An 18,111-nucleotide genomic window follows, 5' to 3' on the forward strand; every position below is an offset into this window, starting at 1 on the left:
TTACCATGGCATGAACAGAAATGTACACACCAAATAGAGGTACAGCATTACTGCATGCATGCTCATTGTTAGTGAGACAGAACTGATAAACCAAACATTCACCAATTTTAATAGACAAAATCATGCAAGTGTGCATGAATGGCCCTGAGGAAATTGCTTGTATTTAATTGCACAACAATACTGCATGGACTAGTCACTTATTACAACATAGTTATCACAAAAAGCATGCACGTCCTTTTGGGAAAATAAAAAATAATGACAGTGTAATAAAATTATATAAAAAATTAGACCAATCAGCAATCATTTTTAAAAAACACTGAAATTTTGTGAAATCCCAAATTTAATCTATAACAAGCATTATTTGTGTGTTACACAATTAACACAAAGTATATTCCCAGGCTTTCCTTCTGGGTTTTTTTTTTAATGTTATGTCAACATTTACCTGTAATGATCTATTTCTATTTCCAAACTTCCAACTTTTTAATTCTCTATTGATGACAAAAATTACACTTGCTGAGGTTACATTCAAATATACTGTGATGAGAAAAGCCTGTAATACTACTATTATTTGCAGTCAGGTTTTCAGGATAATCAGAGACTTAAACCTACCAGAGAAAACAATTTAGAGTTGGTATTGAAAGTAGTTGGTAGGGACTTTAAATACTCCAAAACCACATCAGAAAAATAGCAATATTTTTACTTTAGAGGTGTGTCTGGGTTTTGGTTTTTTGTTTTTTTTTTTTTTAATATAAATTACTGCTGGGCCAGCCTTTCTAGTTTTTTAGCAAACTTTAAGTATATAGACTGCAGCAATACAAAATTCAGTATGTCCTAACATATTCTTTTTCAGCACTGGAAGCAAAATTCAAAGGATCTGACTTCTGACTGATTTTTTTTAGCCAGATCTTTCAATTACCTTGAATCCAAGAAACAAGATCTGTATGGGTAGTGTGCATCACCTACAGCTGCCAGTTGTCCCTCTGGTAGATAAAATTGGTTTGGGATTTTTTTAACTTAACATGGATGTGGTTAGAAAGAGTGCCACAAGAAGCATGACAAACACTAATAACCTCCTGCTCAGTTCTCACTTATACATACTGTTTATATTTCAACTTGATCATAATAATTATGTTTTCTTAAGTCAGAAACACTTAAGTTTGCAAGAGACAGACTAATTTCCATCAACAGAATACATTTCTGCTTAAGGAAAAATACCCCTTCCTTATACTCTGTGATTTGACAAGAAATAAGCCAGAGACATTCTCAGGTGAACTTCTTCAACAAAATCTGTATATGAGCAAAACATATTGCTAAAACTACTGCTCTTTGAATTGTCACAATTTAATACATCATTAGCAAAAGGTAAAATCATCTCAGATAATCTTGAAGAGATCCAGTGATAAATGAATCATTATTTTCTCAACTGATTAATGAAAATTAATTTTAATTAGTTATAAGGAAGGGATGTGTGAAGGATTTCATAAAGAGAAGTCCCTGCAACATCATCAATAATTGATATAATTAGAAGAAGTTCTAATTTCAGTAGTTCAGAAGACTGACTTACAAATTAATGCACAAAGAATTCTTATTCTTAAAGAGATGAAATATGTAGTAAGAGAAAAGACCTTATTTTGATGTCATCTGAAGTGAAATATTCAAGGCTATTAGTGTTCATCAGCATCACATGCTGTGTCTGGGAAGGTAACACTACATGAATTACTGAAGTAACACATACATTCAAAATGCCATGGAACTTGAAAACATTGAAAGAATTATAGATTGATGGGCCAGATCCAAGAAGAACATGAGTTGTGCTCTAGGTGGAGAGGGGAGTACCAAAGTAACAGAAGGAAATCCAAAAAAGTTCCCCACAAAATTTCTGCTTCACTTCAAAAATGCCTCCCTTTTAATTCACCTCTCCTTGGGCAGTGGTATAATGCACAAGACTGCACCACGGAAGGTGGGGTGCCAAATCCGAGAGAAACTGAAAATCTAGATGGAAGGAAGAGGAAACTATCTCAAAAGATCCCACAGTTGATTTCACTTTTAAAATACAGTTGTAAAAAATTGTGGATCCTAGCTTGATTTAAAGCAGACTCATGGCTGCAGGGTTTGCTCAGGACATGGCTTATCTGTATGCAACTTTTCAGACTACCTGATGATCATGTATTTTATATTAAACCAATTGCTGCACTTTAATTCAACAACTACTATAGAATAGGAAGGAGTTAAAAAGACTCATCAGAGCAAAACTCAAGAGAGCAGCCTGCCCAATTCCCAATTAAATGCCAAAACCACTACCTTACAAGTCAGGCCCTGTATTCTGCTCTTCGTGGCACCATAAACACTTTATTTCTGGCTACCTAACAAAACAACTCCAGAAAGGTGTAATGAGAATACCCTTTGTCAGACTGACCAATATCTTGGTGTTCACTACAGGAAATAAAATAGCCATAGAACACAATACAGTACAGACCTGAAGCAGAATACTATCGCTATAAAAAGCAAGTGTGCTGCTAGCATATCCTTCCTGGTTTTTAGCCCCTGCTGAAGAAAACAATTTTTTAGAAAACAGCTCCAAATGCTAGCCACAAAATGTGATTATGCAAGAAGGAATTGATCTTGCAGTCCTGATCCAGTACTTAACCTTGCTATGGAGCAGAAATGCAGAAACACTCTTCTGTACTGGCAATGTCTCACTCCATGTGCAGGTGTTTTGGACTATCTAAGATACCTGCATTCCCCAGGGACTGTGTCAGGAGTCTAGCTAGGAACATGAGGGAGGTTTTTGGTGGCCCTAGGTAAGATAGCATACCAAAACTGTTTCAGCACTTGACTTGAAGGCATATAAATCCTTCATTGGATCTGGCCCAGATGTGTTGAAAAGAGCTCTTGCTGAAATTGCTGCAGCTCTACCAACTGTAAATCCACGAGACTGAAAAATTTACCTGCAGCCCACGATGTGCCTGCTTTTCATCTCTTAATTCCCCTATTGTTCTCTTTCTAGCCATCCTGAGCTGGAATAGTCCAGCTAAAATAAAACTGCTGAATGAGAAAAGGATGCAGAAAACATTTGGAGAAGACAAGGTTTGAAGGTCAGCTTTGCAACATCAGAAGAAAGGAGAAAATGAGGAGAAGCATCAGATTCAGGTATTGGGAAGGGAAACATTCAGCACAATGAATATCTTCCTCTGTAAGCCATGACTAAGTATATATATATTTCAGAAAAGGAAAAACTATGGTTAAATTAGGTACTGAATTTTGAGAGTTTGGCCAACTGTAGGGAATCAATACATCTTCTAGAAGGTATAATTACAATAGGATGGAAGAACACATTTTGTCACATCTAGAAAATGTTAAAGTCCACCGAATCCAAATTTACATCTCAAAACCTGTTGAATAAAGACTTCTATGTGACTTTGAAAGATTCTGACCTAAAAATCCCTGTATAACCTCTGTAAGGACTATTATGGAAGATACTTTTGACAGAAACGCATAGCATGTAGCTTAAAATGCCAGTTTCTTATAATTCAACAGAAGGAAACCATCTCTTTAACCAAATTTTCTTCTGAATCTCAAATTACTGCTAGTTCTCCCAACCTTAGGTTCTATTTAATTCAAGTAACATAAAACTGGCATATATTACAAGATAGGACTCTTTACTCTATGATTTTACCTTGAATTTGTTACCCACACTGATGAAACTGAGTTTTCCAGCTTTTTGTTTGGGATCCTTGTTGTTGTTAGTGTTGGCTTCAAACAACTGTCGAACAAATTTGTCCTTGGATTCACATATAAGAGATTGAAGAGACATGTGCAAAGCATCATTGTTTTTTTTCCACAAATTGCATCTGAAAATACAACCCAAGAGATAAAAACACATTTGTTTTACTGTCCAAGTTACTGCAGTCTAATTAGAAAACTAAAGGAAATATAGTTACATATTTAAAAATTAGCAAGAACACATGGGGTAAATATTAATATATTATTTCAAACAACTTTTTAGCTGGATACACAAAAGTCTAATGCCAGAGAGAAAAGACATTCTTAAGTTTGAAGGATGTTGTTGGAATTATGAAACCCGAAGAAAGGTTTGGTGCCTTTAACAAGATCAGTTGTTTTTTTGTGGACTTCCAGTTCCAGCACTCAGCACATCATCATCTCTTGGGAGTTCTGCGAAGCTTAATTCTTCACTGCCTGTAATATCACTTAAGATCTATTGTGAAATAGGAATTAATGTGCATGCTTAAACCTACACAGTTTGGAAAATGAAATGAAAACAGGTTATTTTAGAAGTACTATGACTATTTATGAACACTTGATTTATTAAAACATATTGTCACTTCCTACAAACTTTATATATCTGGTTTCTTTAAATTGGATCACTAACTTTGAGAAGAACAATATATTACAGAGAAAGTCAAGAGGTCAATATATTAGTATCCAATTTCCCATTTACAAAATCCTCAACAGCTTTTGGTGCAACTTAATACAGACTTTGATATTAATGAACAGAAGATGCCAGGACTGCTTTGAAGAAAATACCAGATGTCCCACAAAAGGGTGGGATTCTTCTTTGATAAGAATCAAAGGATTAACACAGGCCTCCAAAGTTTCCTTGGGCCATGAAGACACAAGAGAGGAATATGTATGCAGCCAAGTAAGTAATGCAAGTAGCATCCTTCATACATGGTGAAGTTATACAGACCAACAAAGCCTTATGGACCTTCATTTTAACTTAAACTTTCATTTTTGAAAATTGATGGTCTAGATACCGGCTTCAGGTCTTACAATGTTTTTGTACAATAAGTAATAGCCAAAACAGCACAAGAGTCTGGAATGTATTTTGAGGGTAGCAATTTCAGGTATTTTGTATTTTTACATGAATGAGTCCATTGCCAGTAGAAATGGAAAACACAAAGTACGATGGGGACTGTGTACAAGGATAATCATGTGTCCAAATACTCTTCACTAACAATACTTTTATATCACAGTTTATTCTTCTCCCCAGGATGTAAACACCTTTTGATGCAAAATTTGCAGTAGGCTGTGAATCAATATATTTAATACTGACACCATTATCTGTAGATTTGAAACAAACTTTTACACAAAACACATGTCATTAAAATGGGCTGTAGCCTGAAAAGTTAAAAGAAATTTGTCAATTCGCAAAGACATATCAATGTTTGAACTTCTCTTTTGATCACAAGAAATTTTGTCATTGAAGCTATATGCACTGAAAACATATAAATGTTCTACAAAACACAATAAACATAGTGTTCCACAGATAAAATTACCGTCTCATAGCACACTGCTCCTGCAAAGTGTCGGATAATGAAGCCTTCATCATCTCGGATATTTCTGTGAACGGCCAATTTAGACTTTCTTGGAATCTGGAATTAAGGAGTTGAATTACAAAGAAATATTGCAATGGAGACTAAGAAAAAGTTTATTCTTAGAACACCATCGTGATCTGCCAGGAGCACTAGATGCTAAAATCATATTTCCTGTAAATACAATTGTGCTGATCATTACCATTCCTGTCCAAACCATGATGTTCTAAAAACCCAATTTCAAACTCTTCACACACTTAAATACATTGCATTCAAAATACATGTCACCAGGATTGCTAATACCAGCCAGTTGATTTTGGTTGTGCCTTTAATCAACACTTTCTTTATCATAAATTTGACAGCTGATGAAAAACCTTGTTATGTGAATAGGATTAGACTGAAGCTCAAGATATGGCTTTAGATGGTATATGTTAACAGGCAAGCACTAGCTGATCATACACACACCATCAGAATGTTTCACTTCACACCAATTCAGGCAAGCAGGATTAAGTGGAAACTTAGCACAAGGTAAATGGATGACAATTTTTGTAAATGGATTTTAAATGATGGCTTCCTTTACTCATATTTTTAGGCATTTTTTTAAATTTCAACACAATTCATGGACATAAATTTCAACAATTTGCCTTAATCTTCCAGATAGTGCTGTATGTTAAAAAATAAGCAACAAAAAAATTTTCCTAGTATGATTCCTATATTCATCTCTGAAGTGCTAGCTAGACACTAGACATGAGTCAAACGTTCTCCAAAGCAAGAAATTTTTTAAAAGAACAACAAAATAGCTCATCTGATAGGAAACAATCTAAATTAAAATGTGTTTTTACTTCCTTTCATGTTTTACATGTTAAACTTCAAATGCAAGTCAAGAATATGGCTTTAGTTTCAGCAGGATATTAGAATTGCTTGAAGTCTTCAGTGAACTTTTCATCAAATCTAATCACCAACCTTGTCCTTAACAAAGAGGTACAGACTGTGCAGACTGGGCGGTATGAGATTTCTTATGAAAGATTTTCATTACAGTGAAGTGTTACTATCAACTGTTCCAAGAACTGTTTCATTAAAACAAGACAGACTACAAAAATAAACCTACCGAGAGCCTGAAATGGTCCTTCTGTTTTTGATGCACAACTGAAGTAAAATGCTGGTCACTTGGTTGGGGAAGACGATTTTCTTCATCCAAAATATCCAGTACACCTACTAATTTTGCTTCAATCAAATCTGTTAATAAAAAACCCCCATATATTTATGGAAATTGAATATATCAACTTGTATCACTACTGAAAATTACACACCGAAATGCTGCTGATCTGATTCTCTACAAAAGTACCTATGGAAAGCCATTAAACAAAATACAAGAAGTCACAGCAAATCAATTCTGTAGATCTTAATAGGTATGTATAGGATATCCATCAAATCTAGAAGTTCTACGCTTGTGGAACAAGGGAGAAAAAGATCAGGAACTAATTGTTTGATTTTAACTCTTAATCTCAAGCTGAAATTAGTCATCCAAAAAGTGCCTAAGTCTTCTTACAGTACGATCCTAGGTCTAGCTTCAATTGCTGGGGGAGATTTTTAAGCTTTTCATACACATTTTACCACATGTCAAAACTAAAAGGTTAATATTTCCATTTGACAACATGACTCAGTGAGAAGTAGAATTTGTTTTAGGAAAGGCAGACCAGCATTTAGCAGACAGTGGTGGTTTCACAGCTTTTAACAACTGAATTGCCCTGACCTCTCACACAGATATTCCGAAGCCCTTGAAAGCTGACACAGAAATTCATGCTCTTGAAACTATTAGACACAAACTTACAGTTTTGCAATTTTTTTTCATTCTCTATGAAACTGCTCTTTTAAGAGGAATTTTTACTACAAACCTTTTCCTGTGGAAAGGATGAAACTGCTATTCTTGTACTGCAGAAATGCCTATGAACTCTTAAGATTGTGAATTGAATGAGGATATATATAAAACCATATAATTACTAGTGCTATGCATATTTCACCTCCTCTGCTTGAAGGTTTTTTCCCCATGACAGCAACAAAAAGCTTGACAACTCAAGAAGTCCATACCTATACAGTCCTGATTATCTACATAACGAACTTCATTAACCCCCAGGCCTTCTTTCTGGTAAAGTTCTTGTTCCTAAAGTAATTGAACAGAGAAAACACCATTCTTAATTTTTTTTCTAAAAAAAAAATCAAGAAAAAAAATATTTTTTCTAATAAATATGAAACAATTTTTAAAAATATAGCAGGAATCAACACACATTTAAGAATTTCCTTACACAGCTTAATGTATTCCAACTTTAATGCCTTAATGATAAGCCTGTTCAATTCAATATTTTCATTAGGTATTGGGGATTATCCAATCTCTGGATACCTCATCGCTGGTTTTCAAAAATCCACATTCTTTTCTGACACAACCGGATGTCACATAATATGGAAACAGTATGTCAACTGATTTTTTTTTTATTCAAACATAAGGTGTAATCTTATGAAAAGTAGTTCTATTTAAAGTATCCCTTCAGCAAAAAAAAAAAAAAATCCTCAAATATAATAGTTAAAAAACCAAATCCTCAAATATAACATTAAATATATCATACCTCTTTCAGAATTCTTTCATTTAAAAATTGCTGCAGTTTTTCATTACAGTAGTTTATACAGAATTGTTCAAAACTGTTGTGCTCAAAGTACTCTGAAAGACAGAAGTTAAACTTTTATGATAAAACAGTGTTCCAAGAGTTTAAATTAAATAGTAAATAAGAGAAGCTACACAGTGCTAATATTTAAAGATGTGTTCAGATCTACAGTCATTTCTTTCAGCAAAATGAAATCTTTTACAGATTTCCACGTTGTACACAAGCCATCTAAAACTACTGCAGCAGATAATATTTCTGAGATAAATGACAGACAGTTGGCAGCAAACCAAAGCAAGATGCTTCCAGACAGTGCAATTGTACCAATACACCCTCATGCATCTATGATACAGCAGGCTAGCAGTAGATACCAAAACTCTAAAACCCTGAAAACCAAAGGCTGTTCCCCTGGACAACCTTGGCAGGACTAGAGCACATCACAAAACATGCCCTGTTTTGAATTTTAGTGAGTCAAAGAAGCAAAAAGCAAAAGCTTTACAAGAACCATCAACACCAAAAAGAAAAACCCTCCCACTCTTCATTACAGAATTTGTTATTGAATCTTTGGTGGAAAAAAGTGACATCTAGAAATTATTTTAGGTGTACTTACCAAAACCAGCTATATCTAGAACTCCAATGAAGAAAGAAGAAGTTTCAAATGGAAAGCACTGGTTTACCCTTTTCACTACATGATCAAACAGATGACTGTACACGGTTTTAGCCAAGGCATCGCAAGCATTGTTTGCTTGTTCCACTTTCAAGGGTACCCTAAAAAAACAAGATACAAACCTTATCTTTCAGAATTCCTTACTGTGAAATGCTGAGATAAGACTCTAAACCTAAAAACAGGCTGTCCAATACCATAAATTAGGACCTAAAAAACCTTCCCCGATCTCTAGGCCAAGGCAGGAAACAACCTTGCCAAGTTAGGCTATCTTAGCTGTAAAAACAATAATGTTTTGCTACCATCAGTAGAAGTGAGACTAAGATGCTTTCATAATTGTTTATTAAATAATTAGAAACTCTACTGACAGTTTCCAGAGAAAGATATTTAAACTATATACGACACCATCTACAAAAATATTTCTATTTACTTATGATTTGTTATGTTAGAATAAAGCCTAAAGTTCAGTTTTTGCTCTGACATCTTTTCTGCTCCTCACCCCATCACACTAGCAAGGAGGCTGAGGGTGAACAAGAAGCTGAGAGGGGGACACAGCTGGGACAGCTGACCCCAACTAACCAAAGGGACATCCCCTATCATATGGCATCAGCATCATGTTCAGCAATAAAAGCTGAAGGAAGAAGGGGAAAAGGGGAATGATTCTATGAATTTAAAATTTTGTCTTCCTAAGTAACCACAACATGTGATGAAGCCTGCTGTCCTGGGGAGCTGAACACTGACCTTCCAGCAGAAAGTAGAGAATGACTTCCGGGTTTTGCATTTCTGGCATGTGTAGCTTTTGCTTTACCTTTTAAACTGCCTTTATCAATAACCAACATGTTTTCTCATTTTTACCCTTCCCCTTTTCCTTCCACTGGCAGGGAGTGAGTGGCTACAAGGGGCTGAGTTGCCAGCTGGAGTTAAACCACAACAACAGCTTATCCATATTGCAAAATTTCCTTCACTTCCCAGAATTCATAAGCACTAAACTAACTAACTAATAATTACTATTTTTTTATTTCTTCAAAGATAATACTCCTTATGGAGATCACATTCTACTGTGACTGGTAAGGCATGGAACCAGAGTCTCCATTCCCAAAGGACACTTGCAGCTACATTACATTTGATAGTAATTAGCTTTAACACACAATCTTGTCTTCCACTAAGTATCTATCTCATCTTAAGGTAATGAGTACTGACAGAAATCTCAGCTTATAAATAGAAGGAAGGTACCTTTGCATTCTGTTCTGATACGTTTAAGAGATCAGAATACTAATTCCTGTCAGCTGCAGACCTATTACATAATACAATATATTAAAATCATTTATGTTTTTCACTTACTTTTTTAAACAACATGACAAATAGTTGTACTGCTAAAGCATGTATTTACAAAATGGTCCTAGTGTTCAAAATAGCAAATTCTGCCACTGTTAATTAAGTGCAATTCTAAAGACTGCACAAACCCTTGCTGCTAAATTTCATAGTATGCAGCAAACATGCATGGAAAGAAAATGTAACCCTGCAAAGCATTTTGCACAACTGAAAGTTCAGAACCACTAAACAACGCTGAAAATGGCTGAAACAGTAGATACACAAGAGCCCCACCACAGAACTGATGTTCAGAACAAGCAGCTTTCTTTTCATGAACTTGCTTTCCCTCAGCTCCTCCTTTCTTTTGTCTGCACAAAGACAAATGAATCTCTTTCTTTCTCTTGTTTCTTGCCTGAACAGGAAAAGATAAATTCTCCTTCCTCCATTTTACCTTCTTTCCCTCTCCTGAATTTATCAGCTACTTGAATGCAATGGAGAAAAAAATTGCCAAATTCTAAGTACTTTGGTAAGGCTGCAAGAAAAACCCTTGTTGGTCTTCATGCCAATTTCTTCAGGAAGGTTTCCAATGATCTAGAGTTTGAGCCCTAGGGGAAAGCATGGATGGGGTAGATTTAGTCTGTGGACAAAATCTCTCCATGCAAACTCCATGCAGTTCCCAAATATATTCCAGAACAAATTAATTAAAAACATGTCTAATTTGCCCATGGTTGACAACAACTGAGGCAGACAGCAGGTGACGTGATATCCATCAATTACTGTCATCCAATATGGTTACTGGTTCATAAATAAAGTAGCCTGGATTAAGTAACCCCACCTAGTTAAATACTCCACATAATTAAAGAATATAAGCAGCATATTTGTAATTTGAAAAAAGCCAAAGTTCAAAAAAGTTTTGAAAAAGTTTTTACAATGGACACTTCAGTAGCATCACTAAAAATAATGCATTTTGGTAGAAAATGTACTGCAAAAGAAGCTGGAGGAACTGGAATGACGCAAGTGAATTTTTTTCACCTTGTAAAATAATTTAGTTTGTGATGATGGAGTCCTGTGTGAAAGACTTCTTGGAAAAGAGGAAACTGAGCAAGAGAAAAGCACAGTAGCACATTTACAGTCTAAGAGAAGCACCAGATTTTTGAATCCTAACACATTATTTCTATCTGTAAATACACTTCACATGGATGGCAAAAACATCATCCAGCAAGGTAATTATTTTGGGGTTTTGGGAGACAAAGACAGATAGACGTAGTGCAGCTGTCAAGTCCCCCAGGCAATTCACTGCACATGATTATTTAATAAAATTCAGAGAGATTGCATTTAGCATCACCCTCCTACTGCTCCTTGTTGGCTCCACTGTGCCCAGCAGAACAAAGCCTTTGTTATACTCTGAGCACAGTGATTTCAGCTGAGCTATTTATTCACTGTGACCTAATAGGACTCACATGATCTACTTGCACACAAAAGGTCCCTAAGAAAGAGAGAGAAATGAGCAGCTCTTTGGGTTGCTGGAACAAAAAAACAATGTACTTGTCAAAACTCTAATACTGATAGCAGTCAAGTAGTTTCTAAACCACACTACCATAGAAAAATTGTGTCTATGTAACAAATGTCTAAAATAGTCCAATCCACTTTTACGTGCAGTAAGCCATGTGAGATGATGATATTGGTGTATTTATTAGAGTATGTCTGATTTTAGATGCACAAGTTTATAAAATGCTAGCAAAAGAGGCTTAATGCAATAATCATTGAGAGGTGTAAGAAGTCTGCTGAACTCATTTTTGACATCCTCAAAATAAAACACAGGAAAAGTAAGATCTGCTGGCATAAAAACATAGCTCCTTGTGTCTGCAGACTTCTGAAACTGCACAGTGCAAATAACACTACAGGCGTATCAGGATAAATTCACTGATCAGAAAGTCTTTACAGTTTTAATCCAAAGTAAACTCAAAGCCGTAACAAAAATTAAGAAACATTCCTTGACAGTGTCACTTGAGGAGTGAACACATGGTCTGCCTCATAAAGGTGGTAGCTTGGAATGTCCCACCAAACATTCTCAAAAGGAAAACATACAGACAAGCCTTATGTCTGTGTTACATGTACAACAGCCAAAATTAAGCTTCTAGCCTTCTCAGAGGCTGAACCAGCAGTTCCCTGAAAGCATTTCCAGTGGGGTGCCATCTGAATCTGACATGGATACAATTCATTCAAAGCCCTTCTGCTTCTAATTAACACTTTCACTTAAAAGGAATGTAAAACTAAGGGTATTCTCAAAAAATGGGCTCTAATAATACTGAAGTAACAAAGCAGAAAATCTTGTAACAAGATTAGCATACAAGATTATTTTCCAAAAAATTCATAATGTAAAAATCCACAAGACATATTTCAGTAAAGGAAAGTGGGTGGTAGTAAGCTGAGAAGAATTTAAAAATGCAAATGGAAGACGGAGAATAACCAGGTAAGCAGTAAGTCAACAGAGAAAGATCAGCAATGATTGTGCATCCCAACTTGAATTAAGTAAAAAATGTTATTGACTTTCATAACCTGTAATGTTCATATTGCCATGAATTACTGTGAGTGCCATCTGTACTGTAAAATAAGAAATTTTCTACTCTAATGTACTGATAAAGCTTCTCCTGGATGAATATATCAAAGATTTTGCTGTCAATTTAGACATGGCTTGGAAAAGAGCAAATAGTAAAAGCTGGGTCAATATTTTCCACTGGAGACACTTTTTCCTGCAAGACTGACATCTTCCTATACATTAAGCTTGTAATGAAGGGGGAAAAATTACTTGTAACACTCCATATCATCTGGATATGACAACGACAAGCAAGATGACAACGACTCAAAGTCCCCAATTTCTAGTAACTTCTGGAGGAGAGAGAGGAGGAATTTACATTGGGCAGGGAGAGAAGAATTTACTCTCCAGAAATGGACTTTTGAATACACAATTAAGAGGTTTAGATCTTGAGCTTTTAACTGAATGTAGAGTAATACATCACCCTCTCCCACTTCCCCCAACATTATTTACCATTTGGCACTGAATTAGAATTTTTTCCATAATAATAATTTCTGTAATACATTTCCAAAGAAATTGCAAATACAAAATATGCAAGGAACTCAAATAAACCCCATTAGTACAGAAAATGATGAGTTTCATATATTAAACATTTGGTGTAATGTGAATAAAGTATTTCCAATTCACTAAAACAATCACACTGTTTCCATAGATTAATAAAAAGCACACCTATATTCTTCCAAGGAGTGAATGTTTATTAGCTTCCGAATTAAAAGATTGATACATTCAGCTGAACGCTGAGAATTACTTTAATGTACACAAAACTGCTTAGTCCAAGCTCAGTCTTTTATGTGAACTCCAGAAAATACTCAACACAGAAAACTAAATATTAAAACACACAATTCAGTTGCAGGCCTCCCTGACAGCTTGCATGCTAGGATCAATCTCAGCAAGAGAAAATTTGTGGTAGAAGCTAAAGGTTTTTCATAAACAAAAGGTAACTGCATTGTCATTTTCATAAAACTCCGTTTTGCAAGAGTTATAAATTTCATGGTTTTGAAATGTTATCACCAGTACCATATTTATACAGGCTCTTTGCCCCTAATTCTTTTCTATGTACATACAGAAAGGAACCATTATCTTGCTTCTGTGCCTAGGAGGCTACCTGGAGAATAGCTTCAGAAAAAAAAAAAAAAAAACAAAAAACCCCCACACTTTCTATCTGTGTTTTTGTGAAACATTATTTACAGTCAAGATTAAATTTGTGTTTACCAAAACCAGCAAAAAAGCAGCAATTTCTGAATTACCATTTGCAGGGGTGTTTTTAAAGTTAAAACTTGATTTCAGAAGAATTACGTATGACAAACACAAGGACAGTAATCACTCAGGCATTAAGAAGGGGGGGCCATCCTGCCCTCTAATTAAAGCATCCCAGCCCTAATTATTACAGGGCAGCACTCACGGGAGCACTGCGCAGCCCTCAGGAGAAAGATTCAAGCGCCTTCTGAAAGACTTCAGGCACCACATTGACATTCCTTAATAGAGTGTATCTGAGAAATGATTTAGCATATCAAATTTGCTGTGCAGGCTGTGGATTTAACTGGCTGACTGCTATACTTTCTTTGGCCACACAGAGTACTCACTAACACGAGAGATTTTATACAGCACAGGAGTTACTTATTCAAAGTGCTGTAAGCCTGCTAGCCTTCAGCTAGTGTAAGTGTACAACTGTGATTTCTTTACGACCAAGGGGGTGCACCCGTGCTCGGTGAGCCATTAAAAGAAGCGCTTTAGGGGCGCTTGGTGCGAGCGCACCTCAGTTCCGCCCGGCAGCAGGTGAAGCGGAGCTGGGGCCGATTGTGCCGGTGGGTGACCAGGGGCGGCGCGGAGCCGGCCCCCGGCAGGGCAGCAGCACAGGCGGCCCCTCACGGGCGGCCCCTCACGGGCGGCCCCTCACGGGCGGGCCCCTCCCCGCCCCGCCCCTCCCGCCGGCGCCGCCACTCACTTGATGACCGTGCCCTTGGCGCCCCCTGCCGTGGTGAGCATGACGCGCGAGGTGAGGCTCCCGCGCAGGTCGTCCTCGTCCAGGCCCAGCAGGGCCGCGCAGCGCTCCAGCGCCGCCTGGCTCCGCGCGCGCGGCGTGCAGCCCCCTGCGGACACACAGCGTCAGCGGCCGCTGCCCCTGCACAGCGCCTCAGAGCAGTGCGGGGCCTAGAGGCAGCTCACAGAGCCCAGGGAACCGCCGCAAAACAAACACAAAAATAACATCTCGCCCAAAAACTACACGTGAAATTCGGTATTTCTAGAACACTTTCCAGGCTGCTTGTAGGGAAGAACTACCCCAAAATGGAGAAGTGCTAACCCCTACAAACTAACTCTAGTGACTTAAAACTTTTGAACTTAGATATTCCTGTAATCCTCCAGGCTCCCTTGCAATGCAGCAGAAGCGGCTGCTAGGGCAGGCTCCTGGCACTTGGATTTTTCAGATAAGGCTCTGTACATGTGCCAGGTAAACAACGGGAGGTGCAGTCCTGCTGCTCTGCACCTGCCTTGGCGCCAGGGCACGGCCAGCAGAGATCTCCAACTGGCACACCACCCACTTTAATAAAATCTAGCACTTATTTACATGCGTTTGCTGTTGCTTGCAGTAGAGCAGCAACAGAACTCTAGAGGGTCTCACCAGTCTCGCTCTGGTAAGAGACTGCCTGCAGCAGTTCAAATGCACATCCTGTGTCTAGACACACATGGTGAGGGAAAAACAAAACAGGTATTTGGAATTTAGAAGTTCAATACATTCATTTACATTTCAGAAATGCCTTTACATTTTAGAAGATCTATAATTTATTCCTGAAAAAATGGGTCTGAATTTCAGTTTTTAGAGGTCATAGGTTCTCTGGTGACATTCGGTTCTCTAAACCCTGACTTTCCTCACCATCTGTGGTTCCCACTCTTCTCATTCATTTCTTCCTCAAACTCACATTTTCACCTCTTTCACTGTTTAACCTGGTTCAATGCCTACATCACAGCTCAAAAAAGGCCCAAACAGGGAAGCTCTCTGGGAAGCTTACTGCTTTGAGCTACATGAGGCCACTACCCATCTCTACACCTGCATCTTCCCAGATTCATTCTCATTAATCCTGTTCATTTTTGTCATCTTCATGAAGATGGCAACAGCATGAACTGACACTGGGGAGGTTGACATTTGATCTATAGAGTAGAGAGAGGAAAACAAAAACGAAAACCAACCCACCTCTCTGCCAACCCTAAGCTGCCCAATTTAAATTCAGCACTGGCCCTGATTTGACACATGAGACTGGAGCCCACCCAAGATCTCTTCTGAACAGAATGTTTTGTACAGTACTGTGCTGATTCTGTACTTGGGGTCAGGAGCTAGTGAACCTGTAAGGTTAGCACTCATTTAATTCATCATTCAGAACACTTTAAAATGTTCTTTGATCTTTTCTTCCAAACAACTGCACCTACAGCTATACATATTTGAAGCAGGACCAGGAGAAACAAATTTCACTCTGTCTTGCAACTCATTTGTAGTACATCCAGACCCAGAGGAATCAGCCCTTCAGGAATATATGGACAGCAGTTCTCAATTTAGAGAGGCTGATTTCAGTAGTAAGGTAATAAGGACAATTCCCAAATCATTAAATCTCCTTCATCAACCTTCATGCACATTCTGCAATTAAGTCCCAAGCACACTTGTACTGCTTCACCTTGTGAGCAACATCTTGAAATGAGGAAGTTATATTTACCTATGTTTTTGCTGTAACTTTTTTTTTTTCATTTCTCAAAATACTAACTGAAACAGATAAAACCTCTTGTTCGTTACACAGAAAACCTTAAAAATAGAAGATGTGATTAAGTGTTTGTCTAGCTTGCTACACAGAAAAAACCTCAAAAATAGAGGATGTGGTTAAGTTCCTGTTTGATTTATTTAACTTACATAATTCTTTTTTTGCCTGCATAATCGCGTGGTAATCATAAGATCTTAAGTAAGTTTTATAAGAGAAAGGGCGAAGCTCTTCTACCAAATATGGAATCAGGTCAAAGGACACAACCGAGGAAGACTACCAAGACCTTCATCATCGACCACCAGGAGGTGAGAGAAGACCCCCTAGCAACAATCAACGCAAGCGCAGAGTACTTCAAAATGACGCAGCAGTCCGGAAGCACTAAGAACTTAAAAAGGGGGACGTTGGGGATGAGGGTGCGGCAGTTGGTGGAGCGGAGACTCCCCTGCCGTCCAGCGCTGAAACTTTTGCTTATGCTGTATGCCTTGAATTGATAAATTCAAACTGGAAATTTCACTCCTCTTGAGTCTATTTATAACAAATTGGGGCCGTGACTCGGATGGGGGAGTGAATTGGAAAAGTTGTTCCAGAGAGGGGGGCGCCCCACCTAACCTAGTTAGGTGGCCCCTCTGGACGACCTCCACCTCCCCCACCGATGAACCTAAATTATACTCATAAGCAAAAGGGAGACACCGGTGAACCCCTTAATCTTCTGTGCACAGGGTCCGGACGAAGACGCAGGACGCGTAAGTATGGGATCCCGGAGTGCGGGGGCACTCCGGAAGAACGGGATCCGTCCGGTTGGGGTTGGGATCCCGGAGTGTGGAAGGCACTCCGGAAGAATGGGATCCCGGAGTGTGGCGATGTGATGTGTGAATGAGAGGAGGACTGGTAGCCAGATCTTCCAAGCGATTGCGGACCCTCCAGTAGTGCGGTTCCCGCAGACCCGCGAGGGCTCGGGCCATGAAAGAGGGGAAGTGAAAGATACGTGTGTGTAAGAAGGCACTCCGGAAGAATGAGACAGGGGAAGAGTAAGCCCCCTGCACAGGTTAAGCTCCCTCCATTTCAAGGGACAGCCCCCTGGGATACTTGCTTAGTAACTGGAAACACTTCCCAGGAACTGAAAGCAAAGACAGGGCTAAAATGATACACTATTGTGTAGAAGTTTGGGGCGGGAAGGAAATTTCTAAAAATGTATATTGGCCCATTTTCGGATCATCGGAAGATTGGGTAAGACAGACATTAAACATTTGGGTAAACTCTAAAGAACCTATCTCGCCAGAAGAAAGCGAGTATGCAAAAATCTGGGTGTTTAGACCAGAAGTATACATCTTTAAGCTAACTGAGGAAAATAAGGAACTGGATAAGAAAAAGGAGAAGAAGGGAAAAGGAGATGAAATTATAATAGTACCCCCTCCTTATGTCCCACCCCCACCTCCTCCAGTGCCAAATGCACCGGTGCCCCCACCTCAAAGTAATGATAGTGACTCTGACCAATCACAATGATAGTGACTCAGATTACCGGACTCCAATCACTAGGAGTCGGACTAAAGAACAACAGACGGGGCTTTTTCCCTTAAGGGAAATGCCGATGGGGGTCCGCAGGCAGGAATAGGATTTATTTCAGTCCCCCTGAGTTTGACCGATGTTCGAGAATTTAAAAAAAGAAATGGGACATTTACTAGAAGATCCTTTAGGAGTAGCTGATAAGGTAGATCAATTTTTGAGTCCAAACATGTATACATGGGAAGAACTCCAGTCGATTTTAACAATTTTATTTTCGGCTGAAGAACGAAATATGATTAGGAGA

The 18,111-nt window shown here is 38.2% G+C and overlaps 1 protein-coding gene across 1 annotated transcript in view; it reads right to left on the bottom strand.

The window, feature by feature from the left end:
* Positions 1-14,661, bottom strand: part of LOC141729956 (unconventional myosin-VI-like) — a gene marked incomplete at its 5' end in the record, with an annotated part of 40,984 nt that extends 26,323 nt beyond the window's left edge. The window contains 8 exon segments of the mRNA XM_074546615.1: positions 3,677-3,835; positions 3,837-3,851; positions 5,298-5,393; positions 6,442-6,569; positions 7,422-7,494; positions 7,955-8,046; positions 8,598-8,755; positions 14,504-14,661. Coding sequence (XP_074402716.1) covers positions 3,677-3,835; positions 3,837-3,851; positions 5,298-5,393; positions 6,442-6,569; positions 7,422-7,494; positions 7,955-8,046; positions 8,598-8,755; positions 14,504-14,661 — 879 coding nt within the window.
* Between the last annotated feature and the right edge of the window lie 3,450 nt (positions 14,662-18,111).

Source organism: Zonotrichia albicollis, chromosome 8 (assembly GCF_047830755.1).
Source record: "Zonotrichia albicollis isolate bZonAlb1 chromosome 8, bZonAlb1.hap1, whole genome shotgun sequence".
NCBI classification, from domain to species: Eukaryota; Metazoa; Chordata; class Aves; order Passeriformes; family Passerellidae; genus Zonotrichia; species Zonotrichia albicollis.